The sequence below is a fragment of the Mauremys mutica genome, chromosome 8 (assembly GCF_020497125.1).
Source record: "Mauremys mutica isolate MM-2020 ecotype Southern chromosome 8, ASM2049712v1, whole genome shotgun sequence".
NCBI classification, from domain to species: Eukaryota; Metazoa; Chordata; order Testudines; family Geoemydidae; genus Mauremys; species Mauremys mutica.
In genome coordinates this window covers 96,513,149-96,529,430 of record NC_059079.1, presented here as the reverse complement: position 1 = coordinate 96,529,430, position 16,282 = coordinate 96,513,149, and the positions used below count along the sequence as shown (strand labels likewise).

General features: G+C 49.0%; 1 protein-coding gene across 1 annotated transcript in view; it reads left to right on the top strand.

Annotated features, from left to right (window-relative positions):
* Positions 1 to 16,282, top strand: part of LOC123376596 (solute carrier family 22 member 5-like) — a 46,144-nt gene that overhangs the window by 15,370 nt on the left and 14,492 nt on the right. Inside the window, exons 2-5 of the mRNA XM_045028728.1 lie at positions 7,503 to 7,606; positions 10,323 to 10,477; positions 11,488 to 11,659; positions 15,755 to 15,881. Of these exons, the coding sequence (XP_044884663.1) occupies positions 7,503 to 7,606; positions 10,323 to 10,477; positions 11,488 to 11,659; positions 15,755 to 15,881 (558 nt within the window). The remainder of the gene's footprint in view (positions 1 to 7,502; positions 7,607 to 10,322; positions 10,478 to 11,487; positions 11,660 to 15,754; positions 15,882 to 16,282) is intronic.

Genomic DNA, 16,282 nt, shown 5'->3' with positions numbered 1-16,282 from the left:
GCCGTTAGAACAGTGGAGCGCAGCTTAGCTGACCTCCACCTCCCTAGCTACTCATAGTTTTCTCTCATTTAGTGTATAGTTTATAGTTGTAGTTAACTTTATTTGTTTGTAGTATAGGATTTATTTCCAGGGGTTCGGGGTTTATCCCCTTCCCCTCACCCGGTGCCGGGTCCCATGCCCGGTCCGCAGGGTTTTACAATGCTCGGCCGGCCACAAGCCATTGCCGACAAGGGATCCTCTCCTAAGTGCCTCGAGGATTCTCAACTGACAGATAAGTGCCGCATTCGCGGGGCCTTTGATCCTAGAACAAAGGGGAGCGGGACTTTCGTCTCAAACAGCTCCTGAGGGAGGCAACTCTTGCTCCTCCGCTCTCGGCGCCGAGCGCTGGTTAGTCTTCAAGGAGCGCTCCCTCGGCACCGGTTCCCTGGTGCCGCCAAGGCCTCCCGGCACTGGCCCTCGCTGACTCCGACGTCCACTCAGCATGGTTCCCTCTCCTGGAGGATGAAGAGGCACAATATACTTGCTGCGTCCGAGCCGCCTGCTCCGCAGCCGAGCGCTATGCTCAGTCGGATCGCCCGGCACCGATGTCTGCCGCGGCACCGACAATATCCGCACCATTAACTCCGGCCAGGCAAGAGCCGTCGAGTCCGGTGCCGGAAAGCTCCCCGGTACGGACTGTGGTCGAGCTTGCTATGACGCTGCGTCCGAGCCGCCTGCTCCGCAGCCGAGCGCTATGCTCAGTCGGATCGCCCGGCACCGATGTCTGCCGCGGCACCGACAATATCCGCACCATTAACTCCGGCCAGGCAAGAGCCGTCGAGTCCGGTGCTGGAAAGCTCCCCGGCGCGGACCGTGGTCGAGCTCGCTTTGACGCTGCGTCTGAGCCGTCTGCTCCGCAGCCGAGCGCTATGCACAGTCGGATTGCCCGGCACCGTGGTCGGCCTCGGCACCGACAATATCCGCACCATTAACTCCGGCCAGGCAAGAGCTGTCGAGTCCGGTGCTGGAAAGCTTCCCGGTACGGACCGTGGTCGAGCTCGCTAAGACGCTGCGTCCGAGCCGCCTGCTCCGCAGCCGAGCGCTACGCTCAGTCGGTTCGCCGGCACCGATGTCTGCCGCGGCACCGACAATATCCGCGCCGTTAACTCCGGCCAGGCAAGAGCCGTCGAGTCCGGTGCTGGAGAGCTCTCTGGTACGGACCGTGGTCGAGCTCGTTATGAAGCTGCGTCCGAGCCGCCTGCTCCGCAGCCGAGCGCTATGCTCAGTCGGATCGCCCGGCATCGACGTCTGCCGCGGCACCGACAATATCCGCACCATTAACTCCGGCCAGGCAAGAGCCGTCGAGTCCGGTGCTGGAAAGCTCCCCGGTACGGACCATGGTCGAGCTCGCTTTTCAGCGGCGTCCGAGCGGCCCGCTCCGCAGCCCGAGCGCTCTACTACGTCGGGCTGCCCGGCACCGGTGACTGCTACGGCACCGACAGTATCAGCACCGTAGACTACGGCCTCGCAAGAGCCGTCGAGTCCAACACCTGAATGCTCCCCGGCGCGAGCTGTGGTCGAGCTCACTATTCCCTCCACGCTGGGAACATTTCCACAGCGAGGGAGTTGATGGCAAGGGCAGAGCCTGCGCTGCTTAACCCCCAACATCGCCGGTGCGGGTTATATGGTCTTTTGGCGAGCCTGTCTTGCTCAGGCCACCCTGCGTCGGCACCGCAGAGCGGCACCGTCCCCGATCGCAGTTCCGCAGACGTTCTCGGTCCCGTCACCGATCAAGGTCCCGACGCCGCTCGTGGTCTCGGCACCGTTCTCCATTGCGGTGCCTTTAGTACTCGCGGCACCGGCCAGCGTCACGTTCGCTGGCCCGATACATTCGGCACCGATCCCGCTCCCGGCACCGCCCCAGGCACCGAGACTCCCGTACCCACGCCTGAACGTCGAGCCTCGCGCTCTAGGTCGACCGCCCAGCACAGCTCCGGTGGCAGGTCTCGTTCTCGGTATCGGTATGTCTCCCGGTACTGATCCCCGGTGCCGAGTCGAGCGACGTCAGTTAGAGAAGGAGACTCTACCACAGGCTCTTCAGCTCCTTCAGGGCCACCCAGTTACGCATCGGTGTTGCCACGTGCGGACACTTCATATGCGCAGTACTCTCTTTTCCGATGTGCCCTCCAGAGTCTTCCAGGAGACCTATCAGAGGTCCTTCTAGTCACCATGGGCGTACTGCCACGCCAGAGGCATACCGGTGCTCCCATCTCGCTCCGTTCCGTCGGAGCTCTGGGTGCCAGAGGCGACAATTAGCCGTCCCCCTCCGACTGGTACGGAGCAAGCCCCGGTTCAGCCACCGGGCTCCCAGATCCCACCGGATCAGGAGGTCGTCCAGGAGTGCGAGCCCACACAGGACCCGCTTGTCCATGGCCTTTCTTCTTCCTCCTCCCCAGCTGAGGCGGGGGCAGGAACATACTCCTCGGGCCCTCCTCTGATCGGAATGCAAGTGCATAGCATCATCCAGGGGGTACGAGTACCTAGGTACATCTAAACCCTCCCCCCCGCTCCCTTGTCGTCCAGTCCCTCAATGGGATGGAACGCCATGGCCAGCAGGCACCAGCTCCTAAATCCTAAGGGGCTAGGCGACTGGTCTTACGGGGCCGTACGATGTACTCGGCGGGGGCCCTGCCGCTTTGTGTAGCAAACTAGCAAGCCCTGCTTAGCCACTACTACAGGTGGCAGTGGGCAACTTTACAGAGTCGGTTCTTCAGAACTCACGTCAAAAGTTCGATGCCCTCCTGGATCGAAGGAAGAAGCTGGATAGAGCTTCCCTCCAGGCCTAGTTGAATGCTGCTGACTTCGCTGCCATGACCCTGACCTCGGGTGTGGCCACGAGGCGCATTTCCTGGCTCCGGTTATCGAGCCTTCCCTCGCAGCCGCTGTCCACTATACAGGACTTGCCCTGCACTGGCAAAGGCCTGTTCTCTCAGAAAGCTGGCCCTAGGCTGCAAAGCCTGAAGGGCAACAGGGTCACTTTCCACTCTCTATTAGCATGCACACGCCGGTGCTTAGCGCCGACCTTTCCGTCCCCAGCCTCACCGCTCTTACCCTGCGCCTAGACAAAGACAGGCGTCACTTATGCGGTCGTGGGCGTCAGTCAGGCCCTCAAGGTTAAGGTCCTTCTAACCATCCTCGTCCCTCTTAGGGACCCCTCTCATGAGCGATTCCTCTTACATCAGGAGCGGACGCTCCTCTTCATCGGAGCTATACAGGAGGTGCCTAGGGACGAAACCTAATCCCCTAGGCGAAGGGAGGTCTCAGACATATCCTAGACCTGCGGGTCCTCAACAAGTTCACGCCGCGGATAGGTTCCGCATGGTTCCCAGGGGGACCTTCATCCCACCCTTGGATCCCGGAGACTGTATGCCGCCCTCGATATGACGGGCGCGTATTTTCATGTCCCCATTTCTCTTCCACATTGGCTCGTTCGAGGGACCTCCGAGCCCAAGTACCAGTCCTGTGGGCATCGACACGGACCTATTCCGGTGTCTAGGCCTGATCATCAATGGTAAAATCCACTCTGGTTCCCGCACAGGGAATAGAATTCATTGGAGCCACCCTGGACTCCAATCTCACCAGAGCCTGCTTACCTCAGCCTTGGTTTCATGCGGTGGTAACAATTGTACAAGGTCTACGGACCTTCCCGACAACTTTGGCTCGCCCACGCCTAGGTTTCCTGAGTCACATGGCTGTCTGCGCGTTTGTTTCCAAACATGCCAGGCTTCGCCTCTGTCCACTCCAATCGTGGCTCACCTTGGTGTACCACCCGGGCAGAGATACCACCCTGGTCGTCTCGTTCCCCCTGAGCATCCTAGGCTCCCTCGACCGAGAGTCAGTGCCCTCCCTGGTGTATCCAGGGATGCTGTTCCATTCACCCCTCGGGGTCCCTCATGACGGACACCCCATCTCTCGGCTGTGTGCTCACCTGGGTCAGCTTCGCACTCACGGCCTTTGGTCGGCCCAAGAGCTGGCCTTACGCATCAGTGTCCGAGAGCTGGGAGCAGTCTGCCTTGTATGCCAGGTTTTTCAGCTGGCGGATCGCCTCAGCAGATCCTTCCGGTCTCACAAGTGGTCGTTCCCTCCGGACGGTATCCATTCCGTTTTTCGGAAGTGGGTCTTTCCCCGCATAGCCCTCTTCGCTCCCGCGAGAGCGAAAACAGAGAGAAGTCCTCCTCATTCCAAGACCTCTCCCCGGGCTCAGTCTTGGAGAGGTTTCTGATGCCGTGGATGAGCCATCGGCTGTCCAATTTCCACCGTTCCCGCTGGCTTGCAGGGCCCTGCTAAAACTCCGCAGGGGCAGAGCGCACCTGATCATGATCGCTCCAGCGTATCCCAGGCAGCACTGGTACACCAGGTCGCTACCCCTGTCGGTAGCCAACCCTATTTCCCTACCTCTTGGCCCAGACCCCATTTCGCGGGATCGCAGCAAGCTTCACCACCCAGACTGGTAATCCCTGCACCTCACAGCAGGGCTGCTGTGTGGCTAAACCGATCCGAATTATATTGTTCTGCCTCGGCTCTACAGGATTCTCCTGGGTGATAGGAGATCCTCCACTCGGTTAACGTATCTGGCAGAGTGGAAGCGTTTCTCCTGCTGCTACGAAACGCACAATGTTTCTCCCGCCGAGGTCCCGATCCAGTCCGTCTTGGACTACCTCTGGTCTCAAACAGCAGCATATGGCGCGGCCCTCATTAAGGGCACTCTTGGCAGCCATCTCTCCCTTCCACCCAGCGGGGAGTGGCCGCTCCGTATTCTTACGCCTTGTGGTTTCTAGATTCCTCAAGGACTTGGAGCGTTATACCCGCCCCGGTTGGCCCCCGCCACAACCTGGACCTTCAACCTGGTTCTCGCCAGTTTTATGATTGCCCATTCGGGACACTGACACCATGCTCGCTGGCATACCTGTCCTGGAAGACAGTCTTCTTTGTAGCCTTTCCATCGGCCAGACGAGTCTCCGAGCTTCAGGCGCTCGCGATGGACCCACGGTATACTGTGTCTCTCAAGGACACGTGCAGTTGTGACCGTGTCCGGCCTTCCTCCCTAAAGGTGATGTCAGCCTCTCATTTCATCCAGGATAGCTTCCTTCCGGTCTTCTTTCCGAAGCCACACTCGTCGCAAGGAGAGCAACAATTGCCCTCCCTAGACGTCCGTAGGGCGTCCGCAATCTATATCGAGCGGACAAAGCCCTTGCGTAACGCCCCCGAATCTTCATCATACTGGCATACCGGACGAGGGACATACCTGTCTCCTCCTAGAGGATTTCATCTTCGATGACTGGTGCATCTGCGCCTCCTGTGTTTAGCCCATGTTCCATGGAGCCACCTTACTGCACGTTCCACCAGGGCTCAGGCTTCCCTGCTGCCATCTTGGCCCACATACCCTTTCAGGGGTTGTGTCGTGCAGCTAGTACACACCTTTGCCTCATTGGCCCAAGTGTCCAGAGATGATGCAGCCTTTGGCACAGAAGTTTGCATTCTGCAGCATCTAACTCCGACCCCACCGCCTACATAAGGCTTGGGAATCACCTAACTGGAATGCATAGGAGCAATCACTCGAAGAAGAAAAGACGGTTACTCACCGTAGTAACTGTTGTTCTTCGAGATGTGTTGCTCCTATCCATTCCAGACCCGCCCTCCTTCCCCACTGTCGGAGTAGCCGGCAAGAAGGAACTGAGGAGTGGATGGGTCGGCAGGGGTATATATCCTGCGCTATAGCGGCGCCACTCCAGGGGGCGCCCAGCCGACCCACCGAGTGTTGCTAGGGTAAAAGTCTTCCGAAGAGCCGTGCACGCGCGGCGCGCACACCTAACTGGAATGGATAGGAGCAACACATCTCGAAGAACAACAGTTACTACGGTGAGTAACCGTCTTTTATCAATAAGAAGGGGAACTGCTGGCAGCTCAGGAGACTGCTGCCCTCTCTGTGATGCAAAGCTCTCCCTTGGATTGCTTTGTTCTCTGACTCTCTTTGTTGGGCAGCAGGGTCAGGATCCACTCTTTAAACAATCCGTAGCTCTTGAATCAGTGGAACTCTATGGATGTGTGAGACAAGCAGGATTTGGCCCTGCCACATAGGCAGAGCTAGAATTAGAACTCCTGAGTTTCTGGCTTCCAGTCATATGCTCAGCCTACTATTAGGAGCACTGCTCCCACTTCTCTTCCCCAGAGTTCATTGGTCCTCTGTTAAATCCCTTTAACAAGCAAACCTCAGCAGGGGGTGAATGGCACAACTATTCCTGTGGCGGTGATATAACAGCGAGCTATGGTGACTTGGCTTCCTTGCTGGCTTTGTTTGGTTTGGCTCTAGTAAACAAATTTTTAAAAATAATTCCAGATAATATGAAGAAAATTAAACCTCTTTCATTACTTACTGTTAATATATCACCATAAGATTTAAAGTGCTTTATGAAGGCTTTATTATTTTAGTAACATCTGTTCAGCCTCCCTTGGGCTGTGTGAACAGTTGTGAACTATTGCATGGCTTTGTTGATTGGATATCCCCCCCCCTTTTCTTCTCCCCACAATATTTGTCAGTAACAAGACTCAAACATGTGACCTTCTTACTGTATGCTTGTGTTTGCATTTCTTGGAAGGGAAGTTTATGACCAAACCATTCCTAAGCAGAATTTCTAGAGCCCTGCATTTTGTGTCCCCCCCCACCCCCCCTTCTGCATATATCCTTTAAGTCTAGCTAGGGGGTTTACAGTAAGAACAGTATCTGGAAATTCTGCTCTTGAATAACTGCATAATCTGTACTCTTGGGTTGCATAGTGGAGCAAAACTATAGCGTAGGAGCTTATCACAAACCCAGCTTGCATAACTAGGCACAATGGACAGCTTGTTCTCTGCTCAGTTGAGGCCTGTCTCTACTTTATATTGTTTTGAGGAAGACGGTGTTAAGGTAAGAGAAGTTTCCGTTGCAGTTCCCTGCATTTTGTCCCAAGACAGAAACCCAAAGATCTAATGGAAAACTTTTTAATTTTTTATTTTCTTTTCTTTTCTTTACTTTAAATATGATGTTTCCATTGTCTTTAGCAGGACTTAGATAAGGCCCGTAAAAAATCAACTAGCGTGACAGTGTTTCATCTTTGTTCCAAAGAAGAAAAATCTCTTGCATCAACTTTGGGGGTGGGGGAACTACACATGATGCGAATAATGTATTGTTACTGAGGCCCCAAGTTTTCCAAGATGACAAGGAATTCACCCCTGCTGCAGAATTAGCCTCTGGATTCCAATTCTGCCATTTAAATGATCTTTCATGAAGTTTTATATTTTGGGGCCTAAACAGGTTGACAGGTTTTTTTTGGTTTGTGTGGTGGGGTTTGTTTTTTTTTCCTTTCAGAGTGTACGTTTGAATCATTTACCATCAAGGTATTTGGATTAACCTGTTAATTTAGAAGAAAAATCGAAGTGTTATTGATAAACTTGTAATGTTAAGGCTCACTCTTTTTCTCTTGCAGTGGAATCTGGTGTGTGATGATGACTGGAAAGCACCTTTAACTGCCTCCTTGTTTTTTGTGGGTGTACTGGTTGGATCCTTTATATCAGGACAGATCTCAGACAAGTAAAGTATATACACCAAAACTTCTAGCTCTCTATCTGATTTTCTAAAAGCACACTTAAAAAATGAAATGAGCCAGTGGTGCATGCCTGACCTGTTCAAACTGTAGCAAAGTTGATATACTCTTGGGTTGGGCCTACACTGATGAGAAATGGTCACCAAAACCACTATGGTTGTAGCGCTGATACTAACAACAACGACAGCACTAATGTGTATTGACTGGTGGCATTTTTACCACAGACAATCTAATCTCATTGTAGATAGAGCCTTAGCCTGGCATAAAGTCAGCTACCCTAATCAAAACAAAATACTATTCTGAGGCTTATTTTTTTCTGTATTTCAAGTCTATCTTTTTGCAGCCACAAATGAAAACAGGCACAAACAATTGTTGGGTAGGTTACATAGCACTCAGACCTCTCACTGCCTGATGTGTTGTGGGAAAATTACAAGCAGCTACTGAAAAAAAATCAGGCTCATGTTGTACCATTTGATTTAATGTGGACTCTCTCTTGTTATGGGTACTTAGGAAAACATGTTTGCAGTTTTTCTAGCTCAGTTCAATAACTCCCTTTGTACAAGCTTTCATAGATTCTGTTGTACCCTATATGGTCAAATTCAAGGTCTAAGCCCAGTGTTTTGTGTTTGTGGAAGGTAGAAAACACGAATACTGTTCAAAAGTTTCTAATAAAGTGGCTTATTGACCCAGCTGCTAGAACCATGGGCTGTCTTGTTGATCAGCACCAGGGTGAAAACAAAATGGAAGCATTCTTACATTTCAGTAATCTGGGTTTTTCAGTCTCTTGCATTTCAAACTACCTGAGGTCTAATGTGCAATACATTACGTGGCACCTACCAGGTTTCTAGTGAAATCACGTGACACCCTTCTACTTTTCTGAAGTAATAGTAGTACTCATACATGTTTAACATCTGGCTTTTTGTGGCCAAATCCTGAAGTTCTTCCTCAGATAAAGCACCTGCAAAGATTTAATAATTTACCTGAGTAAGGTATTTAGAAGCCATTCCTCTCTTCTTACAACAGAGAGGGACTTCTGTTGCAGGGCTGTTTAGGAGTGTTCCATCATGCACTATTAGGGTATGTATATGCTACGATAAAACCCTGCTGCATCAAGTCTCAGAGCCTGGGTCAGCTGATGCGGGCTCATGGGGCTTGGGTGCAGGGTTAAAAATAGCAGAGTAGGCCTTTGGACTTGGGCTGGAGTCCAGGCTCTGAGACCCTCCCCCCTTGCAGTCTCTTAGGGTATGTCTACACTGCAGTTAGAAACCCATGGCTGGCCCGGACCACCTGACTCGGGTTTAACTGCAGTGTAGATGTTCTGGCTTGGGCTGGAGACCAGGCTCTGGAACCTTCCCACATCACAGGGTCCGAATGTGCATGTTGTTAAGGTCAAAGTTTTCCAAGAGGCTGGGGCTAAAACTCCAATTCCTGTAATAAGTACCAAAGGGCATTTAGTGCTGGATTCTGAAACCATTACATTGGCTGGTAGTCTGCTCCATGAATAGTCCCATTGGAAATCAATTAGGTTACTGTAGCAGCAGGGCGACTCATCCCTGCAGCGCCTCCTGCTGGTCATCCGGGAATTAGCTCTTTCCAGCACAGAGCACCCTCTGCCGGCCAGTGTCTTGCTGTCCGCTGGCCCCGTGTTCCTCCTGGACCCTGGTGCCCTTTTATTTGGGGTGCTGCCTTTTCCCAGCCCTGCTTCACTCCCAGTACCCTTTCTGCAGACAGCCAGGCCCTGCTCCCTCCAAGACTGGAGAGAGCCTTTCTGAGCTTCTGGCACCCAGCCTTTTAATACGGGCCAGCTGTGGCCTGATTGGGGCATGGCCACAGATGTGGCTGTTTCCCCAATCAGCCGAGGCTTGCTCCTTTCCTAGCAGCAGCCCTCTCCCAGGGCTGATTTCAAGTCCTTCAGGGCAGGAGCAGGTGACCATCCCACTACAGTTACTCACAGAGTAAGGTACTGCTCAGTGTAACTGAGTATGGTTTGCAGAATTGGGGCTCTTAATGACTATAGATTGGCACGGGGCCAGAGATTTTTCTCCTCAGAAGACTCCACTTCTCTGCCTTATGTTTATTGTCCCATTCTGGGGCATGGAAGAAAGCACTTCTTTTGAGTCACTGACACGTCATCTTCTAGCGATAATTCACTTTCTAGGTGTTTGCACTTTTCCACACCCATTCCATCATCCCTGAAGAGAGAACCTCCCACCACATCCGCAGAGAAATCTCTTAAGGTACGTCTACACCACAGCTGGTAGCATGCTTCCCAGTGTGGAAAGACAGATACGTGTTAGATCTGCTCAAGCTAGCATGCTAAAAATGGCGGTGTGGCCATCGCAGCACAGGCAGCAGCTTGGGCTAGCGGCCTGAGTACAATCACATCTGAGTACAAACACTCGACGCAACCACACTGTTATTTTTAGCAGTGAGCAGAGCTAGCATGTGCCTGTCTGCCCGTTCTGAGAAGCATGCTCCTAGCTGCAGTGTAGACATATCCCGATTGCAGCACTTAAGATATTCTTCCACTTTTGGAATGGAATTTTTAACTTGTCTGAAATACTTGTTTACTTGTCCCACTTTCTGAGACATTTCTCTTCATTATAGAAACCCCCTATGTGCAAGACTAATTCACTGATCTTGCTGGTATTTTCGTGACTGTTTCTTCTGTAACCCTCTCGTCTTTGTCTTTGTCCACCAAAGGTTTGGAAGGAAGAAAGTTTTGTTTGCGACCATGGGGGTGCAAACCGGCTTCAGCTTCCTGCAGGTCTTCTCTACCAGCTGGGAGATGTTTTCAGTGCTCTTTGTCATCGTCGGCATGGGACAGATCTCTAACTATGTGGCAGCCTTTGTACTTGGTATGGGAGTTTGTTATGCATAGCACAATTTCAGTGTTATTGTTCTGCCTGCTCTCCTCATTTACTAATGGCTTGTTTTTTATTTTTTTTTCCCAAGCAGCACTGTTAATAAGAATATAACCTTACCAAGCATGGCTAACACCTAATCCATTTGAAAATTTTCCTTTTAGTAAAATAGTAACACATTAAAATAAAATGCTTTGTTTACCAAATACTTACATGAGCAAAGGGAGTAAATCGGAACAAGTCTTTATCTGAAGCAAGAGCTCACCAGTGAGAGGATGCAGTTAGACGCACACTCATAGTCATATGTTGGTAGATATGTAGAATGGGTTGTGCTCAGTTGCTCTGGTGAACTGCAGTTTGGATCCAAACACATGCAAATTGTACATATGATACTGTAATTTGTAATTGTGATCAAACATATAAGTGCAATTTAAGACTTCTGAAAACAATCTGAGATGAAAGTCAAGCTGTCACATGGATTCTGTCATTGCATCCATTCTATGATCTCTAAGCAAAGGTGTCTGATTGGAGAGATCTCTGAATGCTTTTGTTTTAAAAAGCGACTTCGATTGTCTAGAGCACTGAATTCTTTGTGGCCATAACAAAGCCCAGAGTACCTCTGAAAACAGTGTTTAGCTAACTGCTGCAGCAGGCAAAAAACATGGTTTGTTGGTGTAGGTTTTATCAGACTAGTGCCTTTTTGTTGTGAGTTTTTTGGAATCCAGAAGGCTTTTACTCATTGAGTTAGAACAATTTTAGGGTCTAATCATATAGTTTTTATTCATAAAAGTACTCCCTCTTGGTGCAGAATCAGGCCCTAAGATAGATCTGGCAGCATCTTTTTAAAACAGGAAAAACCGCAACTAATATAGTGCTAACAATTGTAGCATGTGTGGAACAATTTTGCTAAAAGTAGTGTCAGTTCTTGTATAGTGGTAAAATATTTGACTGCTATTATTTCTGATAAGTTAAAATGCTAATCCACACACTCTTGTTTTGAACAGGCACAGAAATTCTTGGCAAAACAGTTCGTATTATATTCTGCACATTAGGCGTTTGCATATTTTATGCAATTGGCTACATGTTGCTGCCACTGTTTGCTTACTTCATCAGAGATTGGCGGATGCTGCTTCTGGCTCTTACTTTACCTGGGCTGCTTTGCATTCCACTGTGGTGGTGAGTGTAACTACATTAAAAGATGTTTGGCTTCAGAAAGTCTCACCTACAGCTGATAGGGTTCAGACTTGATGTTAACATAACAGAAATGTGGAATCTGATGCAATATTGGCCTTTAGCAAGAGGTTATGACTGACACAGTATGAGTGTACCTGGTGTCTCCTTTGGGGGTGTTTAATAGAATCACAGATAGTAGAAATCTTTCAGTTTCATTTCTTCTGCCAGATTTTGCCATTGTAGTACAGAATCTTAAATTTTCTTTAAAAAAAAAAAACTTTAAAAAATGTATAAAACTACTTTTAAATTTAGGGCTGTCTGGCTGTGAAATTAAGGTCAGATTCTTGTCTCAATAGCTCTGGATTTACACTGATGTAACTATGCTGGCTTCATACCAATAGCTGAAATTAGAATCTGGTCTATAAGTGTTATAGAAACACCCAAGTCCTACATACGCTTCAAGCTTCCTCTAGTAGCACTGCATCAGTGGAGAATTACTGCTCTGAAGCTGGTTAACATGGACTTGTGGTTTTCAGCCTGTGGTCCCTGGATCTCTGGTGGTCACCAGACTATATCTAAGGGTACGTTTATACTACCTGCCAGATCGGCAGGTAGTGTTCAGTGTATCGGGGTTCGATTTATCACGTCTCGTCTGGACGTGATAAATCGATCCACTAATCGACGCCCGTACTCCACCTCGGCAGGAGGAGTAAGCGGAGTCGACGGGGGCGCCGCAGCAGTTGACTCGCCGCCGTGAGGATGGCCAGGTAAGTCGAACTAAGATACTTCAACTTCAGCTACGCAAATAGCGTAGCTGAAATTGCGTATCTTAGTTCGAAACGCACACACATCCCCCCGCTAGTGTAGCCCAGGCCTACGGGATCCGTGAAAGGTGACTATGAAAATAAAGTTTCAGGCCCCAAAAAAGGTATTCCGTTCTTCTTATCAGTGAAAAGTATGTGAATACCCCCACCTACCAAAAACCCAGAAATGTTGTCATTACCATAGAAACCCACAGTTTAGCGCTCTTTCTCACATTGTGTCAAATGCCGTGCCAAGCAGGTGCAACATCCATAGTTGAATTCCGTTCAGTCAGTTTTCAGTCTAAGACTTCTAAGACAGGGGTCCGCGGACCACAGGTTGAATGTCCAAAGGGGGCCACTCCTCCATTTGAAAATTTTTAGGGGTCTACAAATGAAAAAAGGTTGAAAATAACTGACATAGACAGAACCTACATCTAAAGCTCTATCAGTAAAGAATTAACCTTTGCGCCAAAACCTCTGGCCTATTACCAAAGCCTTCCTTAAGAACTTTCCATAATATTAATTAATGAAGGATGGCTTAGTTGTTGGCATTATCATTAAGCTAGAGGAAATTTGTTGCACTTTTATTTTCTCACCGATAAATTTTTGTTCTCTTTGCACTTGGCTAGTTCTGTATTTATCTTAACTTTTTCTATAGTATCCATCACTGTATTCTGATGCCTTCTGGTGCATTCTGATGCCTTCTCCTACATATGGTCTTATCTAGTGATGCCCAGGGCTTTTCTGCTACATCTTTTTCAATTAGCTCTTCTAAATATCTAAGAGGTTATGTGCCCAAAAATAACTGCTGGCACATTTTATAGAATTTGGCTATCTTCCGCCAAATCAGGCAGTTTAACTGCCTGATTCCACAAATCAGGCAGTTAAATGCAAAAGAGGTAGAAAATGTGCCTACAGGTACAAGGTATGTAGGTGCAAAATCCAAGGCCAAAATGAGGCTGTTTTACAAAAAAGCCTTTATATATATATTGAATCTCAGGGCCTTTGCCCACATATTTGGAGAAAGTTCTAAGCTGGTTTCTAATGCTGTTTGGAATTGCTTTCAGGATTTTGACTCTTACCTTCCTGTCTGTATGGGTTGGTGTGTGCGTTTCCCCTTGTGACTCTAGGTTTAACTTGTTTGTCTTTGCATTTTGTTGTTTGGGATATTTTACAGATACTTTGTTTATGTTTATTCATGAATGGAGTAAACTAAAGTAAATATCTGCTTATCAGCTTTAAATCTCTGTATAGTATCAGTCAAACAGTTATGGAAAAGGACATACAGTCTAGACACAATTTTTGTGTGGCCAAGACAAAATAAAAATGCTATCTATGTGCAGTCTGTGCAGCTGCAGTTTACTGGACACTGTCGGATCAAATTTTACCCAACATTTATGTTTTATTTTTTTTAAAAATTACTAGAAATGCTTGCATCAAATTGAGCAAACAGTTCATTACAAACAAGCTTTATAGAATAAATTGTCATTCTCCTCTGCAGCGTTTGCAACCTGAACAATGCAGCACTGTGCTAGTTTGTGAGAACCAAATATCAAAGTTGACCATGCTCGGTGAAATGCCTTTTGTAGCAGGAACAAAATTAGAACTTTAACATGTTCACTTTTAATAAACATAGTTAATTTGTACCATAGGAAGGGAAATATTTTTCTCAGGACTGTTCTGTCATCACTGCTGCTGTCAGGCAAACAAGGAATAAACAACACGCCATGTTAGTTTAAGGTCCATTAGAAACAATCAGTCAGATGCTGGGCCCTGGCTTCATCCCCTTTTCACTAGGTGGGGCTGATCAGGGGAGAAGAGTAGAAAGGTGGTGTAGAGCTAATTCCTACTCAAAACCTGCTCCAGAGTCCTGTGGCTTGCTTTTTTGAGAGGCTCTCGCCTAGTATTTTGGACAGAAGGGAATGATTTGCTCCTATTCCCGGTGAAGTCCATGGACTTCATTGAGAGTAGGATTAGGCTAAGAAAGGCAGAATTAGAGACCACTGGTAGCTGGGAGATGAGTTGGGATTGAGGTCTGTGGAACTTTATTCAGAAAAAGCAGCATTTGGGCATCTATATGATTTCAGAATTTTCCTCCACTGAATACTGTTTTTATGGAACACGATAAGCCTAAATAGTCCACAAGGTGGAGCTCCTTCTCTTCCTAGATTAGAGGTGGGCAAACAACGGCCTGCAGGCCACATCCAGCTCACGGGACTGTCCTGCCCAGCCCTTGAGGTCCCAGCCAGGGAGGCTGGTCCCTAGCCCCTTCCCCGCAGCCATGCTGCCGCACGAGCGGCGCTCTGGGCGGCAGGGTTGCACGCTCCTGCTGAGCAGAGCTGCAGCGTGTCTGGCTTCGGCCGAGCAGCGCATCTGCCAGACATGCTGTTCTGAGTGGCATGGTAAGGGAGTTGGGGCTGGGGGGTTGGATAAGGGCAGAGGGTCCTGGGGGGCAGTCAGGGGACAGGGAGCAGGGGGCGGTTGGATGGGGCGGAGGTTCTGGGGGATGGTCGGGGATGGGGGTTGGATAAGCGTGGGAGTCCCGGGGGGCCCATCAAGGGGCGGTGGATAGGGGTCAGGGCAGTCAGGGGACGGGGAGCAGGGGGATTGGATAGGGGGTCGGATCCTAGGGGTGGTTAGGGGCAGGGGTCCCAGGAGGAGGCGGTTAGGGGACAAGGAGCGTGGAGGGTTGGATGAGTCAGGGATTCTGAGGGGGGCAGTCAGGGGGCAGGAAGTGGGAGGGGTCGGATAGGGGTCGGGGGTCTGGCTGTTTTGAGAGGCACAGCCTTCCCTACCCGGCCCTCCCGATGTGGCCCTTGGGCCAAAAAGCTTGTCCACTCCTGACCTAGATAGTAGGAAATACAATATATAATTGAGTCCACTTTCTCTTGTGAAGGCAGCTTGTATATAGGTGTCTCATCTCACAGTGATATCTACAATTATTAATTTATATGGCTCACTATCCAGATGTTACCCATCTACAGCACAGTGTTGTGCACACAGTTTCACACTGCCTTAGTTTCTTTTGATAAAACATTTTCTTCCTATACTTTGCAAGTTTGATTTGTAGCTTAACTTTTTAGTCCCCTTTAAGTCAATGAACAAATTTCAATCTCTTTTTCACAGCATATGCTAATCTGCTTTGCATAAATGTGTGTTTTGTTTTTGTTTTTAATCACTGCAAGATACAGCACATTTTAAACTATTTATGCCTGTGGTGATATGTATGTGTGTTTTTGTAGCAGTGGTCAGTGTGGAAATGCAGATGATGATGTTGGTCTGAAACTTGTTGCAGGGTCGTTCCAGAATCTCCCCGGTGGCTGATCTCTCAGGGAAGAGTACAAGAGGCAGAAATCATCATCCGAAAGGCTGCAAAAACAAATGGTATTACAGCCCCAGATGTAATATTTGACCCTATGGAGGTAAACTTTCATGTGTATTAAAACTGTCTGCCTGATCCTCTGGTTACTATTCAAGAAAATCCATTTCCAGATTTGTTATTTCGATTAAGGTAGTTCCTGTAACGTCCTAGGCACTTTCCAAACAGATAACAGATGTTCACCCCATATCCTTCCTCTTCGTAAATCTTCTGAACCTCCATGACTTCCATTCCATGACCACTCCAGCCAGAAAGAAAACACATCTCGGTGTTCTGCATTGTACCCGTTTGTGCCTTTTTCATAGCAGTCTCTTTAGGGCAGGCACTTTAATTTGTTTCATAGTTTATTTGTTGCTCTGCGGCTTGTACATACCCTGCACTAAGTAAACTATCTGAAATGCTGTCTTATCCCCTGTAATGCAGTAAATCTTCTCCCCCTCTTGA